Here is a 13,092-nt window from a genome sequence, read left to right as displayed (position 1 = left end):
GGTAACTTTTTATGAGTGTAGAAAGCTGAGTCTTTCTCCTGCAGAGCAGCCGGTGGTTTCAAACTGCTGACCTTACTGTGAGCAGTCCAACCTGTCACTACTAGGTTACATGATTTGTTCAAGGTGATACTATGAGAGCAGGACAAGAAGGCCCTGAAAGAGCTACTAGTTTAGTGCCTCCACAGGCACCTGGCTGGATACTAGACTTTACCTAATTTTGTTTTCTCAACTGCAGATTCCTCAGGTCTCAGCCTAGCCCTACTGAACCACCTTTAGGGGTGGGGCCTGGTAAACCTGGGTTAAATCGAAGGACTCTGGTAAAAATTACCCTGGAGAAACTCCCTCACCCACTAGTCAGGGGTACTGCACACAACCTGGCAGCCTGCTTCTCCTGCACACAGAGCAGTGGTGATTTCAGTCACCTGGGCTGAGCACCAGATGAAGGAGGTGGATTGAATGCATTGGGCTTTGTGGTTCTAAACATACATGACTTTATACATGGACCACACTCAGTCCCCACCACTTTGCCAAGTCCCTAAAGCCTAACACGTGAAATGGACATAAGGTGTGACTCCATTTACAAATGAGGGGTTTGGTGCACCTTTGGAAGAGTTCCCCCAAATAATTCTGGGCACCCACGAATGTGGAAGACTGACTCGTTTAACGGCTTCTAATGCTTTCATAAACATTGCCGTAGCTCAGCATTAAAATATGATTTCTTAGGGGCAGGGAGGAAGGGGGAAAAAATGGGTAGCTGTTACCAAGGGCTCAAGTAGAAAACAACACTGTTTTGAGAATGACGATGGCAACAAATGTACAAATGTGCTTGACACAAAGGATGCTTGTATGGATTGTGGTAAGAGTTGTATAAGCCCCCGATAAAATGATTTTAAAAAGAAAAAAAATCTGATTTGTTGGGCCCAGAGTCCAACAGAAGGGACCCTGGTGGCGCAGCGGGTTAAGTAGTCGGGCCACCAACTGAGTGGTGGTTAGTTCGAAACCACTAGCCACCAGTCCCTCGGCGGAAGAAAGAGGAGGTAGTCTGCCCTGGTGCGCCCATGAGCAGTTTTACTCTGTCCTGCAGGGTCTCCGAGTCAGGAAGCGAGGCTATGGTTGGAGTCCAATAGCCAGGCTGCAGTTCCCACCTGCTACCGCTGGTGGCGCTCCTGCTAGAGAGACTAGCCCCGCCCCCCCCCAACACCCACCCCACCCACCGCTATAAACTCCACGAAGGGGCTGGAGGGTGAACTGGACGGGGATATGGTGATGAGGCAGGGATCGCGGGGAGGAGTCCCGAGGCAGTTGTGCTCACCCGGGCAGATGCTGCCTTTGAGGTTGTCCAGCAGGTGCGTCATGGTGCTGAAGTCGGGGGAGTAGGACACGTGCAGCTCGGGAGGCTCCGAGGCGATCTCCCGCAGCTCCTCCTCGACCGCCTTGCCCACTCCCACGGCGTACATGACGATGCCTGCGGGCGTGGCCCGGGGGCGTCAGCCGGAGTCCCGGCCCCTGGCAGCCTCCCGCCAGCGCAGCCCAGCCCGGTCCAGCCCACCTTCCTCCTTGGCGCGCGCCGCCCACACGGAGATGTCGTCCTGGGAGCGGCCGTCGGTGAAGACCAGGCCGACGCGAGGCACGTTGAGGGCGCGGGGCCGCGCGCCCTGCGCCTCGGAGAAGCTGTGCTCGACCAGGTGGCGCAACGCCATGCCGGTCATGGTGCCACGTTCCATGTACTCCACCGCCAGCACTGCCTGCTTCACCTCGGCAGCCGTCCCGTAGCGGCCCAGCGGGAACTCGGTGCGCACGCGACTCGAGAACTGCACCAGTCCCACGCGCGTGCCCTCTGGGGACACGTCCAGGAAGTCCACGATCTGGTTCACGAAGCGTTTCACCAGCTCAAAGTTCTGCGGGCGCACGCTCTTGGAGCCATCGACGAGCAGCACCAGGTCCACGTGACCTTCCCGGCACCCTGAGCAACGAGGAAAGGGGCTTGGAGGACCATGGTGATGGAGCAGAGGCCAGATTCTTGGCTGGCGACAGCCTTGTGTGCACCTGGTCATGCATTCAGCAAGCATTTATTACAACTGAAAAAATAAAACTTTACCAGAGCAGACAGACTGACTTGTCTTTCTTCCAAGGAGTAACATGGTGGATTTGAACCGCCAACCTTGCAGTCAACCACCCAATGCTAACCCAACAATGCCACCAGGGCTCCTTAGTATATACTTCCCAAAACCAAACACGCTGCCACCGAGTCAATGCCGACACATAACGACCCGCCTGGTGGGTTTCACAGATGGTAACTCTGTACAGAAGTAGAAAGCCAAGTCTTCCTCCCACGGAGCTGCTGGTGGTTTCGAACTGCTGACCATGTGGACCACAGCCCAATGCGTAATCACTACACCACCAACACTTCTTTACCAGATGCTATTTAATGAATCGTGTTGTTCCAGATACTATGTTAAGCACTTGATGACGCTAGGCATTTGCTAAATATGCACAGTAATATATATTATTACTAGCATCACCATCATCTGTCATTCAACTTGGAATCATCATGATAGCCCTATTTCTTCAGTGTTTTTATGGAGTCATTAGAACCAGGCACAACGGGATTTTTAAACAATCATAACAGTCACCACAATATCATTTTTTACCCTCTACTGCATATCAAATACATCTCTAAGCACTCTGCCAGTATTAGCAATGACAACATCCACACGGGGCTAGGTGCTTTATAAATGTTTTCTCAATCCCTTTGGTATTAATCCCATTTGATAACATCTGAACTCCCGAAGAAGCAAGTGATTTGCTCCGGATCCCATAACTGCTCACATAGGATTTGAAGTCAGGTCTGGCTGTCTGAGCCCCAAACCCATGCTTCCTGCTCACTCCATCATGGTGCCGCCCCTTGTCTGAGCCAGGGACCTTGCCAGGGCCTGAGGAGGGCACAAAACTAGCTCAAGCTGAACCCTGAGCTACAAGGATGCAGGATGGAGTGGAGCAGTCAGGCCTATCACGTGCTGAAATGAAGGGGTGAACAGAGCTTCACGGGAGCCAGAGACAGGAGTGACTCTTCTCCCCGCGGAAGCTGGGGAAGACTGCGTGTAGTGGCAACCTTGGATTTGGTCTTGAAGGATGAGTAGGAGTTTTCCAAGGCAGAGAGGAACATTCTAGATAGTGGGAAGCAACATGTGCAGAGGCCTCGAAGCTGGAAATCTCTCAATACGTTCAGAATGGGGAGACAGAGTGACTAAATGTTGAAGTGTAGCGGCAGGAGACAGGCTGTGACACTGTGGCGAACGTAGGAAATACTTTCCTTTTTTTTTTTTTAACCTCCGCCAACAGTGAAAAACAATGATCCCAAAAAGAACAGTAACATTACATCACGCACTTCATGTCCTCACAAAAAATAAAATGCCATGCAACACTCCTTGCTCTTTCTACTTGTTGCCAGTTCTATTTTCTACGATTGGTCTATTCGTGCTAGTTATAGCCCATTAATTTTATTTCATCGTTCCACTGATTACATCATCCACTGATTTCATGGTCCACTCTCAGTCACTAGCTGCCGTGGTATCAATTCTGACTCATGGTGACCCATACAAGTCAGAGTAGAAGAGAACTCCATAGAGTCTCCAAGGGCTGATTTTTTGGAAGTAGATCTCCAGGCCTTTCTTCCACATTTTCTCTAGGTGGATGCAAATCTCCAACCGCTTGGTTAGCCGCTGAGCACCTTAGCCATCTGTGCTACCTACGGATTCCCCCTAGCCACTGGTGCACAAATCCACAATGGGAAAACCTCACACATCGGGAAGTGGGGGTGTCTCTATTCTGTTGGCACTGGGGAGCCACAGAAGGCATCAGAGCAAAGCAGGCATGAGATCACATTTCCGCTTGAAATGAATCTTGGGCAGCAGGGCAGAGGATAGGGGGGAACAAGAAGGAGGCAAAGCAGGACAGAGCAGGACTCACTCTACCTCTCCCCCCAAAACACATACCCAGACACTCACATCACAGGCTTGGTCACAGCTAGGACACTCAGGATATGGGCAGGGGCAGGGGCAGCCAGAAGGCCTGGCCTGCGATAACTCACGGTTACAGCTCTTGCCATCTGCCTGGAGCTGCCGTCCCTCTGGGCAGAGACAGCGATAGGAGAGGCCTTCGCTCACACACTGGAACTCGCAGCCATGGTCCACACCATTACAAAGGTCCCGGGCTTAAAGGAGAGGGGGCAGGAAGAGTCAGGAAGGACCCCATCAGCTGAGGCTCCTGCCCCTGCCCCTGTGCCCAAATGCAGAGAGCCCTCCGAACCCTGACAGCGTCGCCCATCAGGCAGCAAGTCTTGCCCTCTGGTCAGCGGCACCAGGGGCCCCTGACGGTGCTGACGCACTCGTGCTAGCAGCTGTGGTTCCCGAAGCTACAGTGGCCGATGGCTGATGGGAACCACAGAGCCAGGAGTGAGGCACCACTCATCAGCGAGACAAGGGTGAGGGTGCTGGAGTGGGGGTGCTCACTCACCTCGGCAACTCCGTTGGTCCCTCTGGAGCACAAAGCCACTTCGGCAGTGACAGGAATAGGAGCCTGGGGAACTGGTGCAGGAATGTTCACAGCCATGCGTCCCTTGGGCACACAGGTCAATGGCTGAGGAAGAGGTGAGGTCATTGTACCCCAGGGAGCTGCATTTGTCAGTCTTGACAGCACAGCCACAGCTTTATAAAAGACCCATGCCTGGGCCCCCACGCTAAGAGCCTGGTTTCCTGAGCCTGGGGTGGGCCCCAGTCTTGTTAGGTGTCCCCCCGAGTCAGCTTTGACTCACAGCCACCTCACATGACAGAGTAGAAGTGCCCATAGGGTTTCCTGGGCTGTGGCCTTTACAGAATCAGATCACTGACTGGATGGGTTTGAACTGCCAACCTTTTGGTTAACAGTCAAACACATAACCATTTTGCCACCAGGACTCTTTGGGTAGCATGCAAGCCTCTACAATTCAGACAAGCCTCCTTCCTCCTGGGCCAGCTGACCCTCCTAGCTCAATCCCGAGGTGAATCCTAGGCTCAACATGCCCGTGACTGAGTCAGGCACAGGAGGACACTTCCAATGAGATCGCACAGGCCCCTTCCCCCGACCTGGTCACCAGGCTCTGCCACATCACCTGTCTCTGCCTCCATCTCCCCATCTGAAAATAGCACTATAAGAGACGAGAGCAATAGCGATTCACAACTGCCTTCCAAGGAGGTGAAGCCGCACACCCTGCTGAGCCTCTGGAAGGTTTGTCTGTGCAGAGATGGCCCAAAGTATACAAAAGTGAGAGGAATTCTGGGGTCCAGGCAGAGAGAAAAAGAGATGATGGAATCGATGTACAAATACGCTTTACACAGTTGATGTGTGTATGGATTGGGATAACAGTTGTATGAACCCCTAATAAAATGTTAAAAAATAATAATAAAAAAATAAAATGCATGTATAAAAAATTAAAAAAAGAGAGATGATGGATGGACGGAGGACAAGAGAACAAAGAGATGGTGTAAGGATTCAGGAGCTGGGTGGGTTGAGGCTGCCAATGAAAAAGTCCCCCATAATGGGGCTGTGAGATAAGTGTTGGGCTGCTAACTGTAAGGTCGGCAGTTCAAACCCAGCAGCCACTTCTCAGGAGGAAGAGGAGGCTGACTGCTTCCATAAAGAGTTACAATATCAGAAACCCACAGGAGCAGTTCTACTCCATACTATAGGGTCACTATGAGTTGGAATCAACTCACTGGCAGTGGGTTTGGGTTTTCTGTTCTTTGTTTATTTAATGGGATGGCTGGGGACTTAGGAAAACGGGACTGAGATTGGCTTATAAACAATAGGTGTCTCTTTTGTATGTGTTAAGCATGTGTGTATAGTTTACATATATGTAACTTGTGCCACAGTCCTCCCTGTCTTTCGTAGGCCATATGCACACTGACATGTACACACAACTGTCCTAGTGTTCATGAGTGTGTAAAGCAGGAAGGGGCTCGTTGATATGCCTGGGACATGAACAGTGTGTGTGGGATTGAGAAATTGAGAAAGGGTTCATAAACTGATCAGTTCCACAGAATCTCAGCACCAGAAGGGAACACCAGAATGGAGGCCTGTGGGGGTAGGGGAGTCTCAGAGAGCAGGGGAAGGCCCACAGGTCATCAAATGAGGGGCCACAAGTCATTAAACCCCTCCTTTCTGAAGTGTCCAGGAACCAGATGACCCCACTGATACCTAGATCACTGTCCTAACAATATCCTGTCCCCAGGTAGTTGCAAGGCGGAGTGATGATGTGGGTAGTGTACCTGGACCAAGCACCACATCTCCTACTCACTTGGCACTCAGTAAATGGTAAGTATAGGCTCCCTGGGGGCGCAGTGGTTAAGCGCTTGGCTGCTAAGAGAAAGGTTGAACCTGGGTGAGAAAACTGTGGCAGTCAGCCTCCTTAAAGATGACAGCCTTGGAAACCCTGGGGGGTGGGGGGACAGTTCCACTCTGTCTAACAGGACCACTTGCTGAGTTGGAATTGACTGGATGGAAATGGATTTGGGTTTTGGGGGATTGTTTTGGTTTGGTTTGCAGAGCAATGAGCTCTGAATGGTGGTGGGATGATGGCACAGGGGGAGAGGATGACACACACACACCTGCAAATGGAAAGCCTCATTGGCTAAGCAAACCGTTGTGCGCCATCGCTTTTCAGCAACCAAAAAAAAAAAAAAGTGTGGCCTTAAAAGCTCCCCCAGAGCGCCATTTAGGGGGGCTTCCAAAAGTTCGTAGAAAAATGAAATGAAATGATCACAAAATTTCCCCTCACCTTTTTGAAGCCCCCTCTCAAGGGCACCCATGGTCACTCGGGTGAGGAATAGAGAGGCAGAGACAGGAGTGAGGAGAGAGAGTGGGCATTGTATGTAGATCCCAACCAACCATGTCCACGTGTTAGAAACTAGGCATGTGCCCCTAAGAAGGCAGGAAGCAGAATGGCAGCCTGGTGGGGACCTGGCTGGACAAGCAGAGAGAATGAGAGTAGAAACTCTCCAGGGAGGTGGGGCAGGGGCGGGGGAAAGGTGTCCAGTTGTGATCCCACTGAAGCTGCTGACCCCGGGCAATGATGTCTCTTTATGGGGCCTACAAAGTGAGGGGGATAGAATTTCATTTCCCAAGCCCATTTGGTTGCATATCCAGTCAATGGGGAGCCACCAAAAGAAGGTTCCAAGGCAGTGGGACTGCAGGGTAGGGAAAGAGCTCACCCAAACAGCTCTTGTCATCTGCTGCCAACTGGTATCCAGGGTCGCAGGCACACTGGAACGTGCCTGGGGTGCTGACACACTGGTGCTGGCATCCATGTCCCCCCTCAGCACATAGGTCCTTCCCTGAGGACACACAGGACTAAGATCACCAGGGGGGCAATGGGCAGGCCTCTCCAGGAAGGGAGAGCTGGAGAAGTATGGGTTCCGTGGTAGGCCATTTAAGTCAGGAAAAGACACATGGTGGGAGGGTTTAGGGAAAGACAAAGGCTGGAGTTGCTAGAAGCTATGCCTCCAATATTTCAAATGCTAGCAGGGTCACTCGCAGTGGACAGGTTTCAGCAGGGCTTCCAAACTGAGGCTAGGAGAAAAAAAAAAGCCTGGCAATCAGTCACCCTCTGAAAATTAGCCAGTGAAAACCCCACAAATCACAATAGCGTCCCACCCAATCCAGCACTGGAAGATGGTGGAGGATGACTGGGCATTGTGGGCATCTCCTCTCCAAAGGAACTTCAAAAAGCCTGTGGAAAAACAGAGTTAAAAGATGATGGTGTTTTTTCCTTGAACTTTTTGAAGCCCCTTGTACATGGGAAGCCAGAGCCAATGTAATTGGCAACACAACAAAACAGGGTGGGGAGGGGGAGGGAATCAGGGTCTTAGTGCAGGTGGAGAAGTACGAAATCAAACTCAAAACTCGCTGTCTTTGAGTTGATTCCGACTCACAGCGAGCCTATAGAACAGTGTAGAACTGACCCCTGTGGGTTTTACAGGCTGTGAAACTGGCCGGGATGCAGACAGCCTCATCTTTCTATTGAAGCCACGGTAGGTGGGTTTGAAATGCTGACTGGACAGTGAGCAGTTCAACTCCTCACCCACCACATCAACAAGGTTCCTTGTGCTAAAGCCAGGTGGCTCCCCAAATCGTGCAAAATGTGAGTACAATAAGCCTTGCAGCTTCATGGGAGGGGCGAAGCTGAGAATGGGCGGAGCCATACCCAAGTAACAAGACTCTGGGGTGGGTGATTTGTTCTAATCTTTGAGGGGTGGTGCCTGTGACGGGCCTTGGCTACGTTGGAACTCCATAGTCAACCGGAAGAGAGCAGCATGCTTGATAAAGTAGAACACCTGTGAAAACCAGGAATCCCATCAAGAAGGGCTGGCACCTTGGCTGCCACAATGGGCGCAACCACAGCAAGGACTCTGAGGATGGCGCAGGACCCTGCTGTGTTTCATCTGTTGGCTCCCCTGGGTTTTCCAAGGCTGATTTTTCAGAAATGGATCACCAGGCCTTTCTTCTGAAGTACCTCTAGGTAGGTTTCAACTGCCAACCTCCGAGTCCACACCCCCTCCCCCACCGGGAATCTGACACACGCTTGAAGTAGGTAAACCCTCACCAGATTTGGCCCGGTGGGCAGGGGGGAAGTTGGAATCAGTGGGGCCACACACAGAAGGGATGGCAATTACTTTCGTAGGAACCGGGGATCCTGGCGACTAGGGAGCCCCAAGCACACTCCAGGGTTGCCCTGACTCACCACACAGTCGGCCCTGGAACTGCAGGCCAAACTCCTGGATCAGATCAAAGGACTCCACCAGGAAGACGTGCTCTTCCAGCGGAGGCGACGCCATGGCGCGCAGGGAGCCCACGTCGGCGCGCTGCACCCCCACCGCGTAGATCTCGATACCTCGGGCGCGTGCCTGTGCCGCCACCTCGGCCACGCGGTCCTGCGGCCGCCCGTCGGTGACTATGACTGCGACACGTGGCACACGTGCCTCCGGCGGGCGCGCCCCCTCGGCCACACTGAAGGCCACATTCATGGCGTACTGGATTGCCAGCCCGGTCATGGTGCCCTGCGCCAGCGGCACCAGGGCGTGGATGGCGCGCTCCATGTCCTCGCGGCGCGAGAAGGCGCCCAGTGGGAAGACGCTCTGCACTTGACTCGAATACTGGATCACACCGACGCGGGTGGCGTTGGGCCCCACGTCCAAGCCGTGGAGGAGGCCCACCAGGAACTGCCGCATGGTCTCGAACTCGAAGGGGCGGACGCTGCGGGAGCTGTCAATCACAAACACCAAATCCAGGGGCCCCGTTCGGCACTTAGGACCTGTGGAGAGACGGGACGGCGGCTTTCCTGGGTCAGCAAAGCCTGACCCATGAGGACACCCGGGGAAATCCGGGAGGATGCTGGGAACCGCCATCGCAGCATCAAGCGGGTCAGCCCAGGTGTGAGCATTTCTCCAGCATTGGCGCAGGGCTTGGCCTGGAGATTTCATGACTCCTTTATCTACACCTCTCAGGACGTATTAGCCATGGGGCAAGGTGAGGGGGCACAGAAACTAAAATGTCTATTGGGGTCTGGCCACACACACAAAAAAAAACAAAACTGTGTAGTCGATTCTCAGGCAAGAAGAACCCCACTCCACCCCCTTCTTGGTGGTAATCTTCATGGAAGTAGAACGCTAGACCTTTCTCCCGCAGCACTGCTGCGTGACTTCAAGCTGCCACTCTTAGGTCAACCGTCTGCTGCAAACTGTGTCACCCAGGGCAACAGGGGGCCATACAGGCAACCAAAACGAGTGAACCGGTTGGGTTAGGACGGCAGACACCCAGAAAGCTCACACACACACACACACACACACACACACACACGCCCGCCACCCACCTCACCAGAGTAGGCACCTTCAGCCTACTACATGGTGCCACATGTGTATGCGGACTGGTGTCAGCAGCTCTTTAGATTCTCCCAGGGATGTCCCAGGTTAGCATTTGTATGTGAAATCGACTGGTTTTTCGTATTCTATTACTTTTTAAAAGTATGTGTCAAATGAACATGAGACCAGATTTGTGATCTCAATGTCACACTACACAGATTGATCTAGAACTCAAGCCTGGCGCGACTCTAAAACACTTGTCTCTCTCTCCACCACGCCTAGCTAGCTGCCCGTGTCCAAGCAACTTTGCACCGCTCCTCCACTAAGAGGCGCTCACCTGCGAACTGGAACTGGGCTTCCCAGGGCCAAAGGAGCAGCAGCACCAAGGGCAGGGGTGTGCCTAGAAGGCCCCTCATGGCGCTTGAAGGACGAAGGCCTGGCGGGAGGAGGCAGAATAGTAACGCCACAGTATTCACAACTTTATTCTGCATGACGAACACTCAGGAAAGGAGGGTCAAGGGATGGTTCAGTATTGCTATTATCACCATTTATATCAGGGGTTTATTTTGCTCATCTCTCTGTTTTTGTGTATATCCAAAATTTGCCAAAGTACAAAAAAAAAGTGCTGTGCAATTTCTGGAAAGCACGAGGAATACTACTTTGTAGCACTACTTTCTAGAATATGCAAGTAAATTAAAAAAAAATTTTTTTAGTAAATTAATATTATATTAAAACATGCACAATTTCAAAAGCAAAAGGCTTTGCCAGCCAAGGATTAAAAGCTCTCCCTGATTGTAGCATTTAGCATTTTTCTCAGCAGTTCTAGGCGACTACAGCTGTTCTGAAGGAGCCCTGGTGGCATAGTGGATTCCATGTTGTACTGCAAACCACAAGGTCAGCAGTTCGAAATCACCAGTTGCTCTGGGGGAGAAAGATGAGGCTTTTTACTCCGGTGAAGAGTTACAGTCTTAGCGGTTCTACTCTGTGCTATGAGTCAGCATCAACTCCATGGCAGTGAATTTGATTGTCCCTATTGTACATATGGGGGACTGAGGCCTGGAAAGTTAAGGGCTGGAACCCAAGTTCAGCCGGTGAGAACTTGGGTGCCAACTGCAACACAAAGGCATGCCTATCAGGGTCTAAGGTGAGCAGGGGGGAGCTCAGAGCTCCCTTCTCCATTGGGGCCAGCCTCCACAGACCTCAGCCCTCTCATCTCCTCCCACAAGGGGCTTCTGTGTGATTGGACTTACGGGTAATCACCACTACCACCACCAGGATGGCAAACCTAGAGCTAGCCTGAGTGGGACTGGCCAGGTCTTTGGCCATCTCTCAGGAGAGGCCACCAGGGGGCACTGTCCAGGTATGGCTGTGCAGGCTAGGGTAGCCGTGGGAAGCCCACAGCTGTGCAGCAGGTGCCCCTACCTAGAGCAAATAGAGGGCCAGGAGCCTGGGGCCTTGGAGATAAGGCCTCAGGCAGGATATATCCAGTGCAAGGGTGCTTAGGGCTCTGGGGACAGCAACAGTAGCCAGAGAGCTGAGAACAAGCAACCATGGACCTTCTGGGGACAGCAGGTGAGTGCTCACCCTCCCACAGCCCCAGAAATGTCCCTTCAAAGTCAGTGAAGGACCCCCATTGCATAGGTGGGAAAGTTGAGGCTCAAGAAGGAAGCACACTAAGCTGTAAGGCCGGAACTGGCGCCTGGAACTCCTGGCTCCCCTGTTTTCCTTCTGAAGCTGTCTGGCCTTGTCGTTGTTAGGGACCATTGGGTTGCATTGGGACTCTTAGAGACCCATGTGTTACAGAGTAGTGCCCGCTCTATAGAGTTTTTGTTTGGTTGGGCTACGATCTTTATGGAAGCTGATAGCTGGATCTTTCTCCCACAGGTGAGTTCGCCACTGGGTGAGATCTCTCTGCCAACCTTTGCATTAGCAGCTAAACACATAACCATTTCATCTCGAACCCCCTTTTCATTGCCTGGACTCCCTTCCTCCCACCTCATGCCACTCCCTTCTTCCTCCCAACTCCCCCCACCCCCAGGCGGAGGCTGCCTGAGCTGTTTTCCAGTTGTCGGTTGTTGTTTTTTCTTTCGGCAGGGGGCCAGCCGCCCCTAACCCAACCGCAGCTGCACCCCACCCCACCCCCACCCCCAGTTCCCTGAATGGGCCTATTCTGAGCCGGGGTCTGGTCTGCTGCTCACTCTTGGAGAAGGACTTCCCGTCGCGATTCAGCTCCACCTCCTTTGACTTCCATGCCTGATCCCGAGAAAGAAATCCCTCTGCCCAGCCTGAGAGCCCCGGGGTGCAGAGACTGGAGCCACCTGTGCCCTGATTCTCTAACTTGGGCCAGAGCCAAGGCCAGCACCCTGGGCTGAGTAGGGGGCAAAGCCATGGGGAGCTTGTCCCCCACTCCATCCTTTCCTACCTGCAGAAGTCTCTGCGTTCCCAAACTTCTTGGCTTCAGTCAACCTCACACCTGGTACTCCACCCCGACCCAGAGGTCCATGAAATTCCAAATATCACCTGCCTCAGAGACCCTCACTCCTCCCATCCCCTCAATCCACCCTAGGGAGGGACAATGACTGGAAAGGACAGTGACTCAGCCGAGGTCACACAAGCTGGTGCGGCCTGGTGGCAGGCGCAGACTAGAAAGGGCTGCTCGTAAGAGGAGTTAATTCTTGCCTTGCAGCGAAAGACTCCGATGCCCTTGGGGTGGAGAAAGTGGACTCTGAGGAAGGCAGGGAGGTCTGTGATCAGTTCCTCACGAGCTGGCTGAGCTGAGAGCTCCTTTGCGACGTTCCTGGAGGCACGAAAATTAGGGAAGGTGCCCCGCAATTTGAGCGGCCTGGCTGGCGGGCACTCAATTTGGAAAGGTCCCTACAGAAGGGGGGCGAAGCGTCACAGCGCAGGGGGCCGCGGTAAGAACTGGCTTGACGCCTGCTCCTCCGCAGGTCCCCCCGCGCCCCCGGGACCTTTGACTCACCTGAGCCTGCCGGGCAGCTCGGAGGCGCGGTCGCAGAGCCGAGAGGACGGGCGGGGCCTCGCGGGCACTTGGACCAGGTAGCGGCGCGGGCGGCGGGCCCGGGGCGGGGACTGCCGGGCAGCTGGAGCCCGCGCAGGCGGCGGGCGCATTTAACCCAGGCTGGCGCGTGGGGAGGGGGAGCGCGGACTAGGACCCCTCCCACTGCAGCGAGCGACCCCC

General features: G+C 53.4%; 2 protein-coding genes across 2 annotated transcripts in view; one reads left to right on the top strand and one right to left on the bottom strand.

Annotated features, from left to right (window-relative positions):
• MATN4 (matrilin 4) overlaps positions 1–12,940 on the bottom strand; it is a 15,077-nt gene extending 2,137 nt beyond the window's left edge. The window contains exons 1-9 of the mRNA XM_045295584.1: positions 12,874–12,940; positions 12,573–12,690; positions 10,231–10,329; positions 8,777–9,346; positions 7,248–7,370; positions 4,516–4,638; positions 4,091–4,213; positions 1,550–1,963; positions 1,313–1,465 (exon numbers count right to left, since the gene is read on the bottom strand). Of these exons, the coding sequence (XP_045151519.1) occupies positions 1,313–1,465; positions 1,550–1,963; positions 4,091–4,213; positions 4,516–4,638; positions 7,248–7,370; positions 8,777–9,346; positions 10,231–10,309 (1,585 nt within the window). The 5' untranslated portion in view covers positions 10,310–10,329; positions 12,573–12,690; positions 12,874–12,940. The remainder of the gene's footprint in view (positions 1–1,312; positions 1,466–1,549; positions 1,964–4,090; positions 4,214–4,515; positions 4,639–7,247; positions 7,371–8,776; positions 9,347–10,230; positions 10,330–12,572; positions 12,691–12,873) is intronic.
• RBPJL (recombination signal binding protein for immunoglobulin kappa J region like) overlaps positions 11,444–13,092 on the top strand; it is a 9,983-nt gene continuing 8,334 nt past the window's right edge. The window contains exons 1-2 of the mRNA XM_004698290.1: positions 11,444–11,465; positions 12,764–12,950. Of these exons, the coding sequence (XP_004698347.1) occupies positions 11,444–11,465; positions 12,764–12,950 (209 nt within the window). The remainder of the gene's footprint in view (positions 11,466–12,763; positions 12,951–13,092) is intronic.

The sequence above is a fragment of the Echinops telfairi genome, unplaced genomic scaffold, assembly GCF_000313985.2.
Source record: "Echinops telfairi isolate 266 unplaced genomic scaffold, ASM31398v2 ScPeMD7_5592;HRSCAF=6446, whole genome shotgun sequence".
NCBI lineage: Eukaryota > Metazoa > Chordata > Mammalia > Afrosoricida > Tenrecidae > Echinops > Echinops telfairi.
The sequence above is the reverse complement of the archived record's forward strand: the minus strand, read 5'-3'. Positions and strand labels throughout refer to the sequence as shown.